Here is a 21,203-nt window from a genome sequence, read left to right on the forward strand (position 1 = left end):
CGTCTAAATTCTTGTAATATTATGTCCACATTCTCATAATACTACGTCCAAATTCTTGTAATGTTGTGTCCAAAATCTCGTAATGTTACGTCCACAATCTCATAAAATTACGTCTAAATTCTTGTAATGTTACGTCCACAATCTCGTAATTTGATTTCTAAATTATTGTAATATTACGTACACATTCTCATAATACTACGCCCAAATTATTATAATGATATGTCCACATTCTCGTAATACTACGTCTAAATTATTATAATGTTATGTCCAAAATCTCGTAATGTTACGTCCACAATCTCGTAATGTTACGTCTAAATGCTTGTAATGTTACATCTACAGTCTCGTAATGTTACGTCTAAATTCTTGTAATATTACGTCCACATTCTCATTATACTACGTCTAAATTCTTGTAATGTTGTGTCCACAATCTTGTAATGTTACGTCTAAATTCTTGTTAAATTACGTACACATTCTCATTATACTACGTCTAAATTCTTGTAATGTTGTGTCCACAATCTCGTAATGTTACGTCTAAATTCTTGTAATATTACGTCCACGTTCTCATAATACTACGTCTAAATTATTGTAATGTTCCGTCCACAATCTTGTAATGTTATGTCTAAATTCTTGTAATATTACGTCCACATTCTCATAATACTACGTCTAAATTATTGTAATGTTACGTCCACAATCTCGTAATGTCTAAAATTCTTATGTTCAAAATCTCGTAATGTTATGTCCAAAATCTCGTAATGTTACGTCTAAATTCTTGTAATGTTACATACACAATCTCGTAATGTTACGTCTAAATTCTTGTAATATTACGTCCACATTCTCATAATACTACGTCTAAATTCTTGTAATGTTATGTCTAAATTCTTGTAATGTTATGTCCAAAATCTCGTAATGTTACGTCTAAATTCTTGTAATATTACGTCCACATTCTCATAATACTATACGTCTAAATTCTTGTAATATTACATCCACATTCTCATAATACTACGTCTTAATTCTTGTAATGTTACGTCCACAATCTCGTAATGTTACGTCTAAATTCTTGTAATGTTACGTCCACAATCTCGTAATGTTACGTCTAAATTCTTGTAATGTTACATCCACAGTCTCGTAATGTTACGTCTAAATTCTTGTAATATTACGTCCACATTCACACAATACTACGTCTAAATTCTTGTAATGTTACGTCCACAATCTCGTAATGTTACGTCTAAGTTATTGTTATATTACGTACACATTCTCATAATACTACGTCTAAATTCTTGTAATGGTATGTCCAAAATCTCGTAATGTTTTGTCCACAATCTCGTAATGTTACGTCTAAATTCTTGTAATATTACGTCCACATTCTCATAATACTACATCTAAATTATTGTAATGTTACGTCCACAATCTCGTAATGTTACGTCTAAATTATTGTAATATTACGTACACATTCTCATAATACTACGTCTAAATTATTGTAATGCTACGTCCACATTCTCATAATACTACGTCTTAATTCTTGTAATGTTACGTCCACAATCTCGTAATGTTACGTCTAAATTCTTGTAATGTTACGTTCACAATCTCGTAATGTTACGTCTAAATTATTGTAATATTACATCCACGTTCTCATAATACTATGTCTAAATTATTGTAATGTTACGTCCACAATCTCGTAATGTTACGTCTAAATTCTTGTAATATTACATCCACATTCTCATAATACTATGTCTAAATTATTGTAATATTACGTCCACATTCTCATAATACTACGTCTAAATTCTTGTAATGTTACGTCCACAATCTCGTAATGTTACGTCTAAATTCTTGTAATGTTACGTCCACATTCTCATAATACTACGTCTAAATTATTGCAATATTACATCCACATTCTCATAATACTACGTCTAAATTATTGTAATGTTACATCCACAATCTCGTAATGTTACGTCTAAATTCTTGTAATGTTACGTCCACAATCTCATAAAAGTTTCATAAATGTACTTTGTCCTAGCCGGTTACAGATTTTAAGTTGAACAATTTGGTCCTTTTTAGTTTGCTTTTATATCACCCACAATAACGTCAGCAGTTTAAAATTCAGCTATTACATTTTTCTGTGCTATTTTTCTGCATATTGACTTCATTTTAGATATAAATAAATGAATTGTGTAATTTTTAGTCCGCTTTATCTCCTTCATATTGTGAATATAAAAGACGTTCAACTAATCCTTGTGTGCTTTGCCTCATTTTGGGGCACTTGGGTGCAGAACACAGTGGATTTGTGCGGGTAAAATACAGCGTGACGTCTCATCTCAGAGCAACATGTCCTCTCTCTGAGGGCTCGTCGTCATGTTTATATTGGATCATTTCAAATAGACTCACAGATTATCTCACTTAGCGGGGAATCGGAAAGGTTTTATGTGCGTTTTTTTTCAGATTGCCCGGATGAGTCATGAGGATTAGACACCCGCCTGGTGTTTGGCATATTATCCACAAGAGTCGCCGTTCTGTGCTAATTTTGCATATATTGAGCTGGCTTTAAAGCACACTGAGGTAATGTCTGTCATGTGACATTCGTACCATCTTTGCCTTTCTCCTCTCACAGCGCCTCCTTTGACGATGAGCTGTCACTGCGGCCGAAAGCCAAGAAGAAGAAGAGAAAGTCGGACAAGAGCAGGCGACGACGGAGAAGGTACATAACCCCGACTGAGATGCACTATATTTCCAAAAGTATTTGGCCACTGTTGCGTCGGACCAGCTCTACCCTCCCAGGGAATCTAAGTTACTGGTCAATTCCAAGTTCTTTCGATGACATATATGCTGAGTAAGAAGGACCATCAAGACAGAATTGGAATATTTTCAAGTTTATACCAATGCTTTAGGAGATCAACTTAACCAATACATTCATATCGGCTGCTCTAGTTGATCTGGCATTCCAAGGAAAAGGCAACTCTTTTCACACAAAGAAAACCCCCATCTCCCCCCTCTCAACACTAATAGGGAGAGACAGACGTGGGGGTTGTCTTCATATTCCGATGGTTTAGGACACTAACCAGGCATCGGAAATGTCTAAAGAAACTGGTAGAATATCCAAAGGAAAAGTACTAGCTACTCTAAACATGGCTATGTAAAAAGAGAGAACTCTTAAACATATCTACATCTTCCACACCACCCATCCAAATGATCAGAATCAGGTGTCCTAATCACTTGGCCCGACCACAGGTGTATAAAATCAAGCACTTAGGCGTGGAGACTGTTTCTACAAACATTTGTGAAAGAATGGGCCGCTCTCAGTGATTTCCAGCGTGGAACTGTCATAGGATGCCACCTGTGCAACAAATCCAGTCGTGAAATTTCCTAAATATTCCAAAGTCAACTGTCGGCTTTATTATAAGAAAATGGAAGCGTTTGGGAACAACAGCAACTCAGCCACCAAGTGGTAGGCCACGCGAACTAACAGAGAGGGGTCAGTGAATAGTGCAAAGACTTTCTGCACAGTCAGTTGCTACGGAGCTCCAAACTTCATGTGACCTTCCAATTAGCCCACGTACAGTACGCAGAGAGCTTCACGGAATGGGTTTCCATGGCCGGGCAGCTGCATCTAAGCCATACGTCACCAAGTCCAATGCAAAGCGTGGGATGCAGTGGTGTAAAGCACATCGCCACTGGACTCTAGAGCAGTGGAGTTCTCTGGAGTGATGAATCACGCTTTTCCATCTGGCAATCGGATAGATGAGTCTGGGTTTGGAGGTTGCCAGGAGAACGCTACATTTCGGACTGCATGGTGCCGAGTGTGAAATTTGGTGGAGGAGGAATTATGGTGTGAGGTTGTTTTTCCAGTGAAAGGAACTTGGAATGCTCCAGAATACCAAAACATTTTGGACCAAATTCCATACTCCCAACTGTGGAGAATGCATATATGTTTAAGAGTTCTTTCTTTATTCATAGCCATGTTTAGAGCAGCTAGTACTTTTCCTTTGTATATTCTGTATACCAGTTTCTCTTTGTCTTCATAGGTCTGTTTAGGGTCTTAGACATTGGAATGTGAATACATACCCCCTTCTTGCCTTATCAGTGTTGCAAGAGGGAGAAATATCCCTTTTCTGGGGGATGGGGGGGGGGCTGCTTTCTTCTATAAAGAGTATTTTTTTCCGTTTGAATGGGAGATCAAGTAGAGTAGCCGATATGAATGAATTGGTGTGGGCTGATCTCCTGAAATTGCAGTAAAACTTGATAATATTCCTATTCTGTCATGATGGTCCTTCTTACTCAGCATATATGTCATCAAAAGAATTTGGGATTGACCAGTAACTTAGATTACCTGGTAGGAAGAGCTAGTCGACGCAACACAACCTTGTGGGAACAGTTTAGAGCGGGGCCCCTTCCTCTTCCAACATGACTGTGCACCAGTGCACAAAGCAAGGTCCATAAAGACATGAATGACAGAGTCTGGTGTGGATGAACTTGACTGGCCTGCACAGAGTCCTGACCTGAACCCGATAGAACACCTTTGGGATGAATTAGAACGGAGACTTGAGAGCCAGGCCTTCTCCACCAACATCAGTGTGTGACCTCACCAAGAATGGTGGAAAATTCCTATAAACACACTCCGCAAACCTTGTGGACAGCCCTCCCGGAAGAGTTGAAGCTGTAATAGCTGCAAAAGGTGGACCGACATCATATTGAGCCCTATGGGTTAGGAATGGGATGGCACTTTATTTTCAAATGTGAGTCAAGGCAGGTGGCCAAATACTTTTGGCAATATGGTGTATAAACAGGAACACCTTTTTATTTATGTCTTCCTCTCACCGCCTCAGGTCACCTTCCTGCAGCCTCTCGCCGCTGAGGAAGAAGAAAAAGAAAAAGAAGAACGCCAAGAAAAGCAAGCGGCATCGGTAGGTGGCGCTCCTTCAGCGTAATGTTTACAATATCAATGATAATAGTAATAATAATATTATCACTTGATTGGCTAACGATGATTCTCATTTATCTTCGCAGGTATAGCTCAAAAAAGTCCAAGCACAGGTAGGTTTAGCGGGTGTGCAAGGTATGATGTGCTACTTTATACTACAATGTGTCAAGAAAAATGAAATAGAACATCCCCCAAAAAAGCTGTAATAAAGTGACATAATCAGGCTTTTTTAAGGCTCTGATAATTGCTTAGTAGGCAGCAACATTGCATGCATGTATTCAAGTGAAAGTGAAAGTCACTGATAGTCACACACACACTAGGTGTGGCGAAATTACCCTCTGCATTTGACCCATCCCGGTCCTCTCTGTAGTGGAAAAGTTGGGCCCCGTTGTCCTAGACCGGGGGTCGGCAACCCGCGGCTCTCTTTAGCGCCGCCCTAGTGGCTCTCTGGAGATTTTTCAAAAATGTATGTAGAATGGAAAAAGATGAGGGGAAAAAAAATCTATTTTTTTGTTTTAGCATGGTTTCTGTAGGAGGACAAACATGACACAAACCTCCCTAATTGTTATAAATCACGCTGTTTATATTAAACATGCTTCACTGATTCGAGTATTTGGCGAGCGCCGTTTTGTCCTACTTATTTTGGCGGTCCTTGAACTCACCGTATAGTTTGTTTACTTGTATAACTTTCTCCGACTTTCTAGGACGTGTTTTATGCCACTTCTTTTTCCGTCTCATTTTGTCCACCACACTTTTAACGTTGTGCATGAGTGCACAAAGGTGAGTTTTGTTGATGTTATTGTCTTGTGTGGAGTGTTAATCAGACATATTTGGTCACTACATGACTGCAAGCTAATCGATGCTAACATGCTATTTAGGCTAGCGATATGTATATATTGCAGCATTATGCCTCATTTGTAGGTATATTTGAGGTCATTTAGTTTCCTTTAAGTCCTCTTAATTACATTTATATCTCATGACACATGTAATATGGCTTTTAATTTTTTGCGGCTCCAGATAGATTTGTTTTTGTATTTTTGGTCCAATGGGTGAGGGCCGACATCCGGGCAACTGAGCTACATACGGGTTCTTCGAGCCATAGCAACGAGACTGGCGTTGAAAACAAACCGTTGCCATTACTCTTTAACCTGTCGACCTACGCTGGTTAAACCCGTCATTCTGCCTCCAAAATGCCGAAAGACTGTGTTGTTTTTGGTTGTGCTAACCACAACTGGAAACAGAGGTTGTATTTTGTTCTGCCAAAGCGTGATAAAAGCCCACAGAGACGAGACAAATGGCTCGCAGCTTTACACCGGGAAAACGAGGACGGTTCTCACTGGAGTCCCCCAAAGTCCCGGGTCGTGTGTTCGGATCACTTCGTTTCTGGAAAATATAAGGAACAAAAATCCACCTTCTTAACCACAACTTGGCTATACCGTCCGTGCTAATGTTGTACTTGTTGAATTTTTACCTTATAACGTTCGACAGCTGAAGTTGTTGTACAAAAATAACATGCGGTATATACTATATAGTCTGTAGCCTAGCTAGCTATTTTCGAAAACCGGACAACGAGAGGATACCAAAGGCAGCGTTAAGATGGACACCACCGGGAAAACGTAAGCCAGGGCGGCCAAAGAACACCTGGCGAAGAACAGTTGTACTTAAACAATACATGTAGCCCTCAAATCTCTCAATATTTTATACACTAACACTCGATCTTGTTGTTGATAACTTCCGCGTCTCTTTCTTAGTAGCGCGCAGGCTAAGCTAACTAGCAAGCTAAGCTAAGCCTGAGAAGCTTTAAAGTTCACTGAGACGAGTCTGACGCAAATAATACATTTTCGTTTTTTCACACGATATGCGAATTAGTAAAAATGCGTAAATGAAGGATTTAACGCCGACTTCCAAGCCACAACGCTCGTTAAATGCTTTTTCTGTCAATGCTGTGTTCGCTGTGAGCTGGTTTGTTTTCAACAAATTCCCGGTTGCTAGGGGATTGGTAGGCGGAAGTGACGTAGGTCCGCCCTCAACCATATGGCTCTTTCAACATTTTGGGTTGCCGACCCCTGTCCTAGAGTATGGTATACTTTTCTTTTCTTTTTTTACTTACACTCAAAGATCCTCAGGCCACTATCTAAAAACAGATGGAAAAATATGATTTATTCATGTGTTTTAAGGCTCTGACGTGGATCAGTGGCAGGCAGCAACACTGATTTAATGTCAAACTTTTTTTTCTACAGTGTCAGACTTAAAACAAAAATCCTCCACGTCTCAAAGAGTGCTAAAAAATATTATACCGCTCAATCAAAAAAAATGTATGAAAGCTATGACTTGGCTCAGGGGATGGCAGTAATCCTGATCAAATGCCTTATTTTGTTTCTACATTCTCAAGATTCAAAACAAAAAGTCTCACTACAGATCCTCTGGACCAAAAATGTCCCCTTGCAAAATTATGCTGTAAATATATTTTATTTTAATGTTTTTATTTAATGACTAGAAACAGCTCAGATGTTGGCAGCAATATTGATTTTCATGCATTAATTTTTTCCTACAGTATCAGCTGGGGGAAAAACAAATTTTACTCATCAGGACAAAATTGTCTGCTTCTTAAAAAACTGCTAGATGAATATTAATTAATTATATGTTATAATAATAATAATAATAATAATAATAATAATAAGCTCAGTCGTTGGCAGCAATATTGATTTTCATGCAATATTTGTTTCCTACAGTATCAGATGGGGGGGAGGGGGGGAAATTAACTCATCAGGACAAAAAGTCTGCTTCTTAAAAAACTGCTAGATGAATATTAATTAAGAATAATAATAATAATAATAATAAGCTCAGTCGTTGGCAGCAATATTGATTTTCATGAATTATTTTTTTCCTACAGTATCAGATAGGAAAGGAAAAAAAATTCACTCATCAGGACAAAAAAGTCTGCTTCTTAAAAAACTGTTAGATGAATATTAATTAATTAATAATAATAATAATAATAAGCTCAGTCGTTGAAAGCAATATTGATTTTCATGCATTATTTTTTTCCTACAGTATCAGATGGGGGAAAAGAAAAAAACAAATTTCACTCATCAGGACAAAAAAGTCTGCTTCTTAAAAAACTGCTGGATGAATATTTATTAATTATATGTTATAATAATAATAATAATAATAATAATAAGCTCAGTCGTTGGCAGCAATATTGATTTTCATGCATTATTTTTTTCCTACAGTATCAGATAGGAAAAAAAAAAAATTCACTCAGGACAAAAAAGTCTGCTTCTTAAAAAACTGTTAGATGAATATTAATTAATAATAATAATAATAATAATAATAAGCTCAGTCGTTGAAAGCAATATTGATTTTCATGCATTATTTGTTTCCTACAGTATCAGATGGGGGAAAAAAAACAAATTTCACTCATCAGGACAAAAAAGTCTGCTTCTTAAAAAACTACTGGATGAATATTTATTAATTATATGTTATAATAATAATAATAATAATAATAATAATAAGCTCAGTCGTTGGCAGCAATATTGATTTTCATGCATTATTTTTTTCCTACAGTATCAGATAGGGAAAAAAAATCACTCATCAGGACAAAAAAGTCTGCTTCTTAAAAAACTTCTAGATGAATATTAATTAATAATAATAATAATAATAATAGTAATAATAAGCTCAGTCGTTGGCAGCAATATTGATTTTCATGCATTATTTTTTCCTACAGTATCAGATAGGAAAAGAAAAAAAAATTCACTCATCAGGACAAAAAAGTCTGCTTCTTAAAAAACTGTTAGATGAATATTAATCAATAATAATAATAATAATAATAATAATAATAATAAGCTCAGTCGTTGGCAGCAATATTGATTTTCATGCATTATTTTTTTCCTACAGTATCAGATGGGGAAAAAAAACAAATTTCACTCATCAGGACAAAAAGTCTGCTTCTTAAAAAACTGCTAGATAAATATTTATTAATTATATGTTATATTATTATTATTAATAATAATAATAATAATAATCATAATAATAAAAATAATAAGCTCAGTTGTTGGCAGCAATATTGATGTTCATGCATTATTTTTTTTCCTACAGTATGAGATGGGGAAAAAAAATTTCACTCATCAGGACAAAAAAGTCTGCTTCTTAAAAAACTGCTAGATGAATATTAATTAATTATATGTTATAATAATAATAATAATAATAATAATAATAAGCTCAGTCGTTGGCAGCAATATTGATTTTCATGCATTATTTTTTTCCTACAGTATCAGATGGGGAAAAAAAACTAATTTCACTCATCAGGACAAAAAGTCTGCTTCTTAAAAAACTGCTAGATAAATATTTATTAATTACATGTTATATTATTATTATTATTATTATTATTATTATTATTATTATTATTATTATTATTAATAATAATAATAATAATAATAATAATAATAATAAAAAATAATAAGCTCAGTTGTTGGCAGCAATATTGATGTTCATGCATTATTTTTTTTCCTACAGTATGAGATGGGAAAAATTGTTTTCACTCATCAGGACAAAAAAGTGTGCTTCTTAAAAAACTGCTAGATGAATATTAATTAATTATAATAATAATAATAAGCTCAGTTGTTGGCAGTAATATTGATTTTCATACATTATTTTTTTCCTACAGTATCAGATGGGGAAAAAAAACTAATTTCACTCATCAAGACAAAAAAGTCTGCTTCTCAAAAAACTGCTAGATGAATATTAATTAATTATATGTCATAATAATAGTAATAATAATAATAAATAATTATATAATATTTTATTTAGGCTATGACATGGCTCAATTGTTAGCAACATTGATTTGGGTAACCCTTAACCATAACTCATATATGTTTTTATATGTGTCAGGTTTAATAAAACTCACTAATTGAGCCGTTTTGATATTTTAGGTTAATCCAACCCAGGTGATATTGTCAAAGAGGCTGAGGATGTCGTTGTGGCTTGTGCAGCCCTTTGAGACACTCATGATTTAGGGCTATATAAATAAACATTGATTGAAAAAAAAATATATACCCTGGCAAATATGACGTCAATTCATTCAGTTGCAAGTCATTATTGAGAATAACAAACGCTACGACACAAAGGGGCTCCATCCTGACGCGGTCTCAAGGGTGTCTTCTCTTTTGTTGACTGGCAGCTCCAGCAGCTTGAAGCAGAAGAGGAAGGAGGAGCGCAGGCACAAGAAAAGGTCAGTGTGTGCCTTGAATGCAACGTCACAGAAATAAACAAATCAAAACACTTCCTACTTACCAAGAATTGAATTGAATTATTTTGTTACATTACGAAGTCCCACTTGGAAATGGACATTTTTATCTCAGACGAACAGAAATGAAGGTAAGAATTTGGCACGTAAAACCCAGAACACAAGTAGTATTAATATAATCAATCATGACAATATATGTGAATATTTATGTACATATGTCTCAAATATTGCCATGAGTTAGAAAAAATAAAAATAACACAAACAATGTTAGTTGTGTGGTATAGTTTACAAAACAAATGAGTATGATATCTACTAACATATCCCATTCATAATAATAAATAACTAATTGCTACCCAAAAATGTCCCGCTTCCGCATCTTGGACACCTTTGTTTGTATCATTGTTCCAATAATTACAGTGAATGTCAAGTAAAAAAAAAATATATATATATATATATATATATATATATATATATATATATATATATATATATATATATATATATATATATATATATATATATATATATATATATATATATATATATATATATATATATATATATATATATATATATATACAGTATATATATATATATATATATATATATATATATATATATATATATATATATATATATATATATATATATATATATATATATATATATATATATATATATATATATATATATATATATCATTAACAACAAGTGCACTTTTCTTGGTAGAAAAAAAAGGAGACCTTTTTGCTCAATATGTTGAAAAATATTCTTAAATGAAGTAAATGCCAGTGCCATTATCTTGACATAATGATATGCGCTCGGCATTACATTTCTTGAAACCAGCAAACTTTTACTAAAAATTGTTCTTAATGGAAAGGCAACAAGGCAAGCGCTTGTTACTCTCGGGGTCTCCTAGCCGCTCAGGCAAATCATATGGTCTAAAAATGCATTTTTCCATCGATAACATGACATCATCGCGCCAAGTGCGTGCTCTTTCAGCCAATTAGTGCGCATATATACAGCCCGGCCCCCGGTCAAAAAAATTTTAATTGTAATTTTGAGGAATTTATCTGAATGTGCATGAACTATTTCTGTTCAAAATTGTTTGACATGTCAAATGTTTAAATATTAACTGTCAGTTTACTGTACTGTGCCAACTGTACTACTAAATTGAGTACGTATTTTCTATTGTTTCATTGAAAATAAAACAGAAAAAAAAAAAATGTAACAAAAAAAAGAAAGAAAAAAAAAGAAAATAAAACAGCAAAGTCCATTTGGCTCTCATCCGTTTTAATTATTAGACACAATTGTGTTAAAATCATGATATTTTATTTTCATGCTTGAAATAAGAAATGATTACTTTAAAAAAGTAGTTTTATACTTGTGAGTGTTGATGACACACCTTTGCAACAGTTGATATTCTAGTTTCAAGCATGTTTTTGTCATGATCTGTGGCCTGGATCATGTTTTTTGTAATTTTCTGTTAGTTTAGGACTCCATAGTTCCTGTTTTTGTGCATCCTTGTTTGTTTTAGTTTCCATGACGACTGATTAGTTTCACCTGCCTCATGTGTTGGGGACACGCACTTGCTCTAATCAGAGACTATTATTTAAGCCTGTCTTTGCCAGTTAGTCGTCCTGGTGTCATTGCTTGTTTTCATGCGCTACCATAGTTCATGCTGCTCGTTTCTTACCACAGTAAGTTTTGTTCTTGCTATGCCATAGTTCATGCTAAGTGTTAACGTCTATATTTTCTGCGTTCATTTTTTTGTTCTTTAGCCTCTCGTGCGTACGGCACGCTTTCCTTTTGTTTTTGTCTTTTGTGATGTGTAGGATTTTGAATAATTAAATATGTTCTTACCTTCACGCTTTGTCCGAAATAGTCCGATTGCATCCCGGGAGAACAATCCTCGCAGTAAGCTGCGAAAACCCCACCGTTATGACAGTTTTACTCAATATAGGTCATCAAATCTCAGCAACAAGCTGTAATATAACCCTTAAAACAAGTAAAACACTCTAACATAAAATCTGCTTAGTGAGAAGAATGATCTTATCAGACAGAAAATAAGCAAATACCACCCTTATTTGAGATATTTCATCTTACTTAGATTTCAGTTTTTGCAGTGTACAATTCAATTCAATTAAAAAATAGGAACTCTAGAGGGACAAACAAACAAAGTAAACATTTTAATTTAAAAAAATTAAAAAAACACTCCTATCAATCATGCTCATCCTAATTATACAGCATATCAAACTCATCATTTCATCATTTAAATAAAGATGGTGTTCTTACCTACTGCATGCTTATCATATTTGCACATTTTGAGTCTTTTTCCCCCCCTCCTGTGTGCTCGTCACCTCTCAGCTCGAGGACTCGCTCGCGTCGAAAGCGCCGCCGCCAGAGGTCAGCCTCGGAAAGTTCTTGCTGTCAATCATCTGCAGAGGACAGGTAAGGAAGCCACTCTCTCCTCCTCTCTCACCATCATTACCAGTCCTGTTTTTTATCTTTTACCACCTGGAGGTGTCTGCCGGCCCGCTTGATGACTGATAAAGCGGAGGTGACGCTCTTATCACAGCGCCACAGGAAACGCTCGCTATATTCACTTCAGTGGACCACATATTGGCTGAGGAAGTCTTTTTTTTTTTTAAATAAAGCCTGTAGCTTTAACGCCACTGTGGAATTTTAGTGGGATTTTTTACCTCCTGTGAGGGAACAACAGGCATCAGCTGCTAATAAATGCATCATTTTTTTTTCAAGTCTAAACAGAACCGCCTTTGACTCCTAATTCAATATGTATTCACTGGGCTTCACACCAAAAAAGATTTGTGTTAAGTTCTGTGAAATATTGATCCGCTTCTTTGTGGTTGTGAGGTTGTAAAACAGAGATTTGAAGAAAAAGAAAAAGGAAAGCTGTTTGTTATTCTGCCAACTTGCCAAGCATCCATCGATTAGAAGAACTGGCATTGTCCGCTCAAAAAACAATAATAATACACTTTTTAATGATAAACACGTGCACAAAGATCCTCTATACCAGTGTTTTTCAACCTTTTTTAAGCCAAGGCACATTTTTTTCATTGAAAAAATGCGGAGGCACACCACCAGCAGAAATCATTAAAAATGAAACTCAGCAGCCGATATTGACAGTAAAAAGTCATTGTCGCAATTGTTGGATATGACTTTAAAGCATAACCAAGCATGCATCACTATAGCTCTTGTCTCAAAGTAGGTGTACTGTCACCACCTGTCACATCACGCCGTGACTTATTTTGAGTTTTTGCTGTTTTCCTGTGTGTAGGGTTTTATTTCTTGTCTTGCGCTCCTATTTTGGTGGCTTTTTCTCTTTATTTGGTATTTCCCTGTAGCAGTTTCATGTCTTCCTTGACCGCTATTCCCCACACCTGCTTTGTTTTAGCAATCAAGAACATTTCAGTTGTTTTTATCCTTCTTTGTGGGGACATTGTTGATTGTCACGTCATGTTCGGATGTGCATTGTGGACGCTGTCTCTGCTCCACAGTAAGTCTTTGCTGTCGTCCAGCATTCTGTTTTTGTTTACTTTGTAGCCAGTTCAGTTTTAGTTTCGTTCTGCATAGCCTTCCCTAAGCTTCAATGCCTTTTCTTAGGGGCACTCACCTATTTTTAGTTTAAGCATTAGATACCTTTTTACCTGCACGCTGCCTCCCGCTGTTTCCGACATCTACAAAGCAATTAGCTACCTGCTGCCACCTACTGATATGGAATAGTATTACACGGTTACTCTGCCGATCTCCACTCAACAACAACACATTATTTGCGGATTATAATTACTGGGTTGCAAAAAATATTTTTAACCCAAATAGGTGAAATTAGATCATCTCCCACGGCACACCAGACTGTACAATGGTTGAAAAACACTGCTCTATACGACAGAAGCACTCTCTTTTTGCCAAAAATGCAAGAGTGATGTTATATATGACAGCAACTCGCTACTGTTTTTGAGCTACTACTAGAAAAAAAAACATTGTCAAAGATCCTCTATGTCAAGACAGGAGCACTGCTGTTTTTAAGGGCTTTTTACAACAAATGCCAGTCAAAGATCCTCTATAGGCCTATGTGTTCATTAAAAACAAGGCAGAGGTTTTATTTAACACGTATATGTAATATTTCTGGCCAGTTTGAACAGTAACACTGTGTTTAAATATTTAATTAAGTGGTTCTTTGGCATATCACTAGATGGAGCCCGCGTATATGATAGGAACTCATTGCTGTTTTTGAGGACATACTACAACAATTGTAGTCAAAGATCCTCTATATGACGGATGTTCTCTGCTTTTTTAAGAACTTGCCATTGTCAAAGATTCTTTATGTAACAGGAGCACTCTGCAGTTCATGAGGACTTATTGCCAAAAATGCAAGACTGAGGTTTTCTGTATGACAGCAACTCGCTACTGTTTTTGAGCTACTACTAGAAAAAAAACATTGTCAAAGATCCTCTATGTCAAGACAGGAGCACTGCTGTTTTTAAGGGCTTTTTACAACAAATGCCAGTCAAAGATCCTCTATAGGCCTATGTGTTCATTAAAAACAAGGCAGCGGTTTTATTTAACAAGAGTATTTAATATGTTTGGCCACTGTAACATTATACACAGTTTGAACAGTAACACTGTGTTTAAATATGTAATTAAGTGGTTCTTTGGCATATCACTCGATGGAGCCCGCATATATGATAGGAGCGACGTACTACAACAATTTTGGTCAAAGATCCTCTATGTGACGGATGTTCTCTGCTTTTTTTAAGAACTTACCGTTGTCAAAGATTCTTTATGTGACAGGAGCACTCTGCTGTTTGTGAGGAGTTATTGACAAAAATGCAAGACTGAGGTTTTCTATATGACAGCAACTCGCTACTGTTTTTGAGCTACTACTAGAAAAAAACATTGTCAAAGATCCTCTATTTCGAGTGAGGAGTGCTGCTGTTTTTAAGGGCTTTATACAACAAATGCCAGTCAAAGATCCTCTATAGGCCTATGTGTTTATCAAAAAACAAGGCAGATGTTTTCTTTAACAAGAGTTAAAGTTTATTTAACATTATACACAGTTTGAACAGTAACACTGTGTTTAAATATTTAATTAAGTGGCTCTCTGGCATATCACTCGATGGAGCCCGCATATATGATAGGAGCTCATTGCTGTTTTTGAGGACATACTACAACAATTTTAGTCAAAGATCCTCTATACGACAGACGTTATCTGCTTTTTTTTAAGAACTTGCCATTGTCAAAGATTCTTAATGTGACAGGAGCACTCTGCTGTTTGTGAGGACTTATTGCCAAAAATGCAAGACTAAAGTTTTCTATACGACAGGAATTCGCTACCGTTTTTGAGCAACTTCTAGAAAAAAAAAACATTGTCAAAGATCCTCTATGTCAAGACAGGAGCACTGCTGTTTTTAAGGGCTTTTTTACAACAAATGCCAGTCAAAGATCCTCTATAGGCCTATGTGTTCATTAAAAAACAAGGCAGAGATTTTATTTAACAAGAGTATTTAATATGTTTGGCCACTGTAACATTATACACAGTTTGAACAGTAACACTGTGTTTAAATATTTAATTAAGTGGTTCTTTGACATATCACTCGATGGAGCCCGCATATATGATAGGAGCGACGTACTACAACAATTTTAGTCAAAGATCCTCTATATGACGGATGTTCTCTGCTTTTTTCAAGAACTTACCGTTGTCAAAGATTCTTTATGTGACAGGAGCACTCTGCAGTTCATGAGGAGTTATTGACAAAAATGCAAGACTGAGGTTTTCTATATGACAGCAACTCGCTACTGTTTTTGAGCTACTACTAGAAAAAAAAACATTGTCAAAGATCTTCTATGTCAAGACAGGAGCACTGCTGTTTTTAAGGACTTTTTACAACAAATGCCAGTCAAAGATCCTCTATAGGCCTATGTGTTCATTAAAAACAAGGCAGCGGTTTTATTTAACAAGAGTATTTAATATGTTTGGCCACTGTAACATTATACACAGTTTGAACAGTAACACAGTGTCTAAATATGTAATTAAGTGGTTCTTTGGCATATCACTCGATGGAGCCCGCATATATGATAGGAGCGACGTACTACAACAATTTTAGTCAAAGATCCACTATGTGACGGATGTTCTCTGCTTTTTTTAAGAACTTACCGTTGTCAAAGATTCTTTATGTGACAGGAGCACTCTGCTGTTCGTGAGGAGTTATTGCCAAAAATGCAAGACTGAGGTTTTCTATATGACAGCAACTCGCTACTGTTTTTGAGCTACTACTAGAAAAAAACATTGTCAAAGATCCTCTATTTCGAGTGAGGTGTGCTGCTGTTTTTAAGGGCTATATACAACAAATGCCAGTCAAAGATCCTCTATAGGCCTATGTGTTTATCAAAAAACAAGGCAGATGTTTTATTTAACAAGAGTTAAAGTTTATTTAACATTATACACAGTTTGAACAGTAACACTGTGTTTAAATATTTGATTAAGTGGTTCTTTGGCATATCACAAGGTGGAGCCTGCGTATATGATAGGAGCTCATTGCTGTTTTTGAGGACATACTACAACAATTTTAGTCAAAGATCCTCTATATGACCGATATTGTCTGCTTTTTTAAAGAACTTACCATTGTCAAAGATTCTTTATGTGACAGGAGCACTCTGCTGTTTGTGAGGACTTATTGCCAAAAATGCAAGACTGAGGTTTTCTTTATGTCAGGAACTCGCTACTGTTTTTGAGCAACTACTAGTAAAAAACATTGTCAAAGATCCTCTATTTCGAGTGAGGAGTGCTGCTGTTTTTAAGGGCTTTATACAACAAATGCCAGTCAAAGATCCTCTAGAGGCCTATGTGTTCATTAAAAAACAAGGCAGAGATTTTATTTAACAAGAGTATTTAATATGTTTGGCCACTGTAACATTATACACAGTTTGAACAGTAACACTGTGTTTAAATATGTAATTAAGTGGTTCTTTGGCATATCACTCGATGGAGCCCGCATATATGATAGGAGCGACGTACTACAACAATTTTGGTCAAAGATCCTCTATGTGACGGATGTTCTCTGCTTTTTTTAAGAACTTACCGTTGTCAAAGATTCTTTATGTGACAGGAGCACTCTGCTGTTCGTGAGGAGTTATTGCCAAAAATGCAAGACTGAGGTTTTCTATATGACAGCAACTCGCTACTGTTTTTGAGCTACTACTAGAAAAAAAAACATTGTCAAAGATCCTCTATTTCGAGTGAGGAGTGCTGCTGTTTTTAAGGGCTTTATACAACAAATGCCAGTCAAAGATCCTCTATAGGCCTATGTGTTTATTAAAAAACAAGGCAGATGTTTTATTTAACAAGAGTTAAAGTTTATTTAACATTATACACAGTTTGAACAGTAACACTGTGTTTAAATATTTAATTAAGTGGTTCTTTGGCATATCACTAGATGGAGCCCGCGTATATGATAGGAACTCATTGCTGTTTTTGAGGACGTACTACAACAATTGTAGTCAAAGATCCTCTATATGACGGATGTTCTCTGCTTTTTTTAAGAACTTGCCATTGTCAAAGATTCTTTATGTGACAGGAGCACTCTGCTGTTCATGAGGACTTATTGCCAAAAATGCAAGACTAAGGTTTTCTATATGACAGCAACTCGCTACTGTTTTTGAGCTACTACTAGAAAAAATAACATTGTCAAAGATCCTCTATGTCAAGACAGGAGCACTGCTGTTTTTAAGGGCTTTTTGCAACAAATGCCAGTCAAAGATCCTCTATGGGCCTATGTGTTTATCAAAAAACAAGGCAGATGTTTTATTTAACAAGAGTTAAAGTTTATTTAACATTATACACAGTTTGAACAGTAACACTGTGTTTAAATATTTAATTTAAAAAAAAAATTTAAAAAAAATAATTAAGTGGTTCTTTGGCATATCACTAGATGGAGCCCGCATATATGATAGGAGATCATTGCTGTTTTTGAGGACATACTACAACAATTTTAGTCAAAGATCCTCTATATGACGGATGTTCTCTGCTTTTTTTAAGAACTTGCCATTGTCAAAGATTCTTTATGTAACAGGAGCACTCTGCTGTTCGTGAGGACTTATTGTCAAAAATGCAAGACTGACGTATTCTGTATGACAGCAACTCGCTAGTGTTTTTGAGCTACTACTAGAAAAAAAAACATTGTCAAAGATCCTCTATGTCAAGACAGGAGCACTGCTGTTTTTAAGGACTTTTTACAACAAATGCCAGTCAAAGATCCTCTATGGGCCTATGTGTTCATTAAAAACAAGGCAGCGGTTTTATTTAACAAGAGTATTTAATATGTTTGGCCACTGTAACATTATACACAGTTTGAACAGTAACACTGTGTTTAAATATGTAATTAAGTGGTTCTTTGGCATATCACTAGATGGAGCCCGCATATATGATAGGAGCTACGTACTACAACAATTTTGGTCAAAGATCCTCTATGTGACGGATGTTCTCTGCTTTTTTAAAGAACTTACCGTTGTCAAAGATTCTTTATGTGACAGGAGCACTCTGCTGTTCGTGAGGAGTTATTGACAAAAATGCAAGACTGAGGTTTTCTATATGACAGCAACTCGCTACTGTTTTTGAGCTACTACTAGAAAAAAACATTGTCAAAGATCCTCTATTTCGAGTGAGGAGTGCTGCTGTTTTTAAGGGCTTTATACAACAAATGCCAGTCAAAGATCCTCTATAGGCCTATGTGTTTATCAAAAAACAAGGCAGATGTTTTATTTAACAAGAGTTAAAGTTTATTTAACATTATACACAGTTTGAACAGTAACACTGTGTTTAAATATTTAATTAAGTGGTTCTTTGGCATATCACTAGATGGAGCCCGTGTATATGATAGGAGCTCATTGCTGTTTTTGAGGACATACTACAACAATTTTAGTCAAAGATCCTCTATATGACCGATGTTGTCTGCTTTTTTAAAGAACTTACCATTGTCAAATATTCTTTATGTGACAGGAGCACTCTGCAGTTCATGAAGACTTATTGCCAAAAATGCAAGACTGAGGTTTTCTATATGACAGCAACTCGCTACTGTTTTTGAGCTACTACTAGAAAAAAAACATTGTCAAAGATCATCTATGTCAAGACAGGAGCACTGCTGTTTTTAAGGGCTTTTTACAACAAATGCCAGTCAAAGATCCTCTATGGGCCTATGTGTTCATTAAAAACAAGGCAGAGATTTTATTTAACAAGAGTATTTAATATGTTTGGCCACTGTAACATTATACACAGTTTGAACAGTAACACTGTGTTTAAATATGTAATTAAGTGGTTCTTTGGCATATCACTCGATGGAGCCCGCATATATGATAGGAGCGACGTACTACAACAATTTTGGTCAAAGATCCTCTATGTGACGGATGTTCTCTGCTTTTTTTAAGAACTTACCGTTGTCAAAGATTCTTTATGTAACAGGAGCACTCTGCAGTTCGTGAGGACTTATTGCCAAAAATGCAAGACTAAGGTTTTCTATATGACAGCAACTCGCTACTGTTTTTGAGCTACTACTAGAAAAAAAAACATTGTCAAAGATCCTCTATGTCAAGACAGGAGCACTGCTGTTTTTAAGGGCTTTTTACAACAAATGCCAGTCAAAGATCCTCTATAGGCCTATGTGTTCATTAAAAAACAAGGCAGAGATTTTATTTAACAAGAGTATTTAATATGTTTGGCCACTGTAACATTATACACAGTTTGAACAGTAACACTGTGTTTAAATATGTAATTAAGTGGTTCTTTGGCATATCACTCGATGGAGCCCGCATATATGATAGGAGCGACGTACTACAACAATTTTGGTCAAAGATCCTCTATGTGACGGATGTTCTCTGCTTTTTTTAAGAACTTACCATTGTCAAAGATTCTTTATGTAACAGGAGCACTCTGCTGTTGGTGAGGAGTTATTGACAAAAATGCAAGACGAAGGCTTTCTATATGACAGCAACTCGCTACTGTTTTTGAGCTACTACTAGGAAAAAAAACATTGTCAAAGATCTTCTATGTCAAGACAGGAGCACTGCTGTTTTTAAGGGCTTTTTACAACAAATGCCAGTCAAAGATCCTCTATATCAATGGTTCTCAAACTTAGGCAGAGGTTTTATTTAGAAAGTATATTTAATATGTTTGCCCACTGTAACATTATACACAGTTTTGAACAGTTACTGGAACTGTGAACTTTAATGATTTCTGACGTATGTTTGGTTTCTTCTCTTCCTGTCAGACACTTTGTGGAAAAAAGTGAGTCCCGTCAGACCCCGGGACGTATGGCGCTCGCCCATGATGGGACCAATGGCGTGCTGGTGCACAAATCAGTAAAAACAGCGGCAAAATATCCATCGGTCCTCTCCACCGGCGGCGTAAGTACTCTTCGGAAAATGTGTACATGTATAATGGAACATATGGGATTGGACACTTCATTAGGCACACCTGCACAATAGAATAGGCATTAAAAAAAATTGGAAAATCATTCTCAGTTTTAGTCTGCGTTATCCAAGAGCTATTCACTTATTTGTATTATATTTTTAAAATATTTAGTAATTGTTATAGGGTATTAGACGAATATTTTACATACAGTACAGACCAAAAGTTTGGACACAACTTCTCATTCAATGCATTTTCTTCATTTTCATGACTATTTACATTGTAGATTGTCACTGAAGGCATCAAAACTATGAATGAACACATGTGGAGTTATGTGTTTAACAAAAAAAAAAGGTGAAATAACTGAAAACATGTTTTATATTCTAGTTTCTTCAAAAGAATAGCCACCCTTTGGTCTGTTCACTGCTTTGCACACTCTTGGCATTCTCTCCATGAGCTTCAAGCACACCCGCGAAGTGAAAACCATTTCAGGTTGAGTTGAGTTGAGTTGTGAGTTTATTTGGAACATGCATGCATACAACATGATACTGTAACAAACAGTTCAGGGTGTCCCAAGTTACCGGAGTGTGTTAGGTAAGGAGGAGGAGTTTTGTCCCTCCAGAGTTACC

General features: G+C 35.7%; 1 protein-coding gene across 1 annotated transcript in view; it reads left to right on the top strand.

Annotated features, from left to right (window-relative positions):
• LOC133632195 (serine/arginine repetitive matrix protein 4-like) overlaps window positions 1-21,203 on the top strand; it is a 124,757-nt gene that overhangs the window by 84,879 nt on the left and 18,675 nt on the right. Inside the window, exons 3-8 of the mRNA XM_062024480.1 lie at window positions 2,606-2,692; window positions 4,818-4,895; window positions 4,999-5,025; window positions 10,089-10,139; window positions 12,522-12,605; window positions 20,435-20,570. Of these exons, the coding sequence (XP_061880464.1) occupies window positions 2,606-2,692; window positions 4,818-4,895; window positions 4,999-5,025; window positions 10,089-10,139; window positions 12,522-12,605; window positions 20,435-20,570 (463 nt within the window). The remainder of the gene's footprint in view (window positions 1-2,605; window positions 2,693-4,817; window positions 4,896-4,998; window positions 5,026-10,088; window positions 10,140-12,521; window positions 12,606-20,434; window positions 20,571-21,203) is intronic.

The sequence above is a fragment of the Entelurus aequoreus genome, linkage group LG17, assembly GCF_033978785.1.
Source record: "Entelurus aequoreus isolate RoL-2023_Sb linkage group LG17, RoL_Eaeq_v1.1, whole genome shotgun sequence".
NCBI classification, from domain to species: domain Eukaryota; kingdom Metazoa; phylum Chordata; class Actinopteri; order Syngnathiformes; family Syngnathidae; genus Entelurus; species Entelurus aequoreus.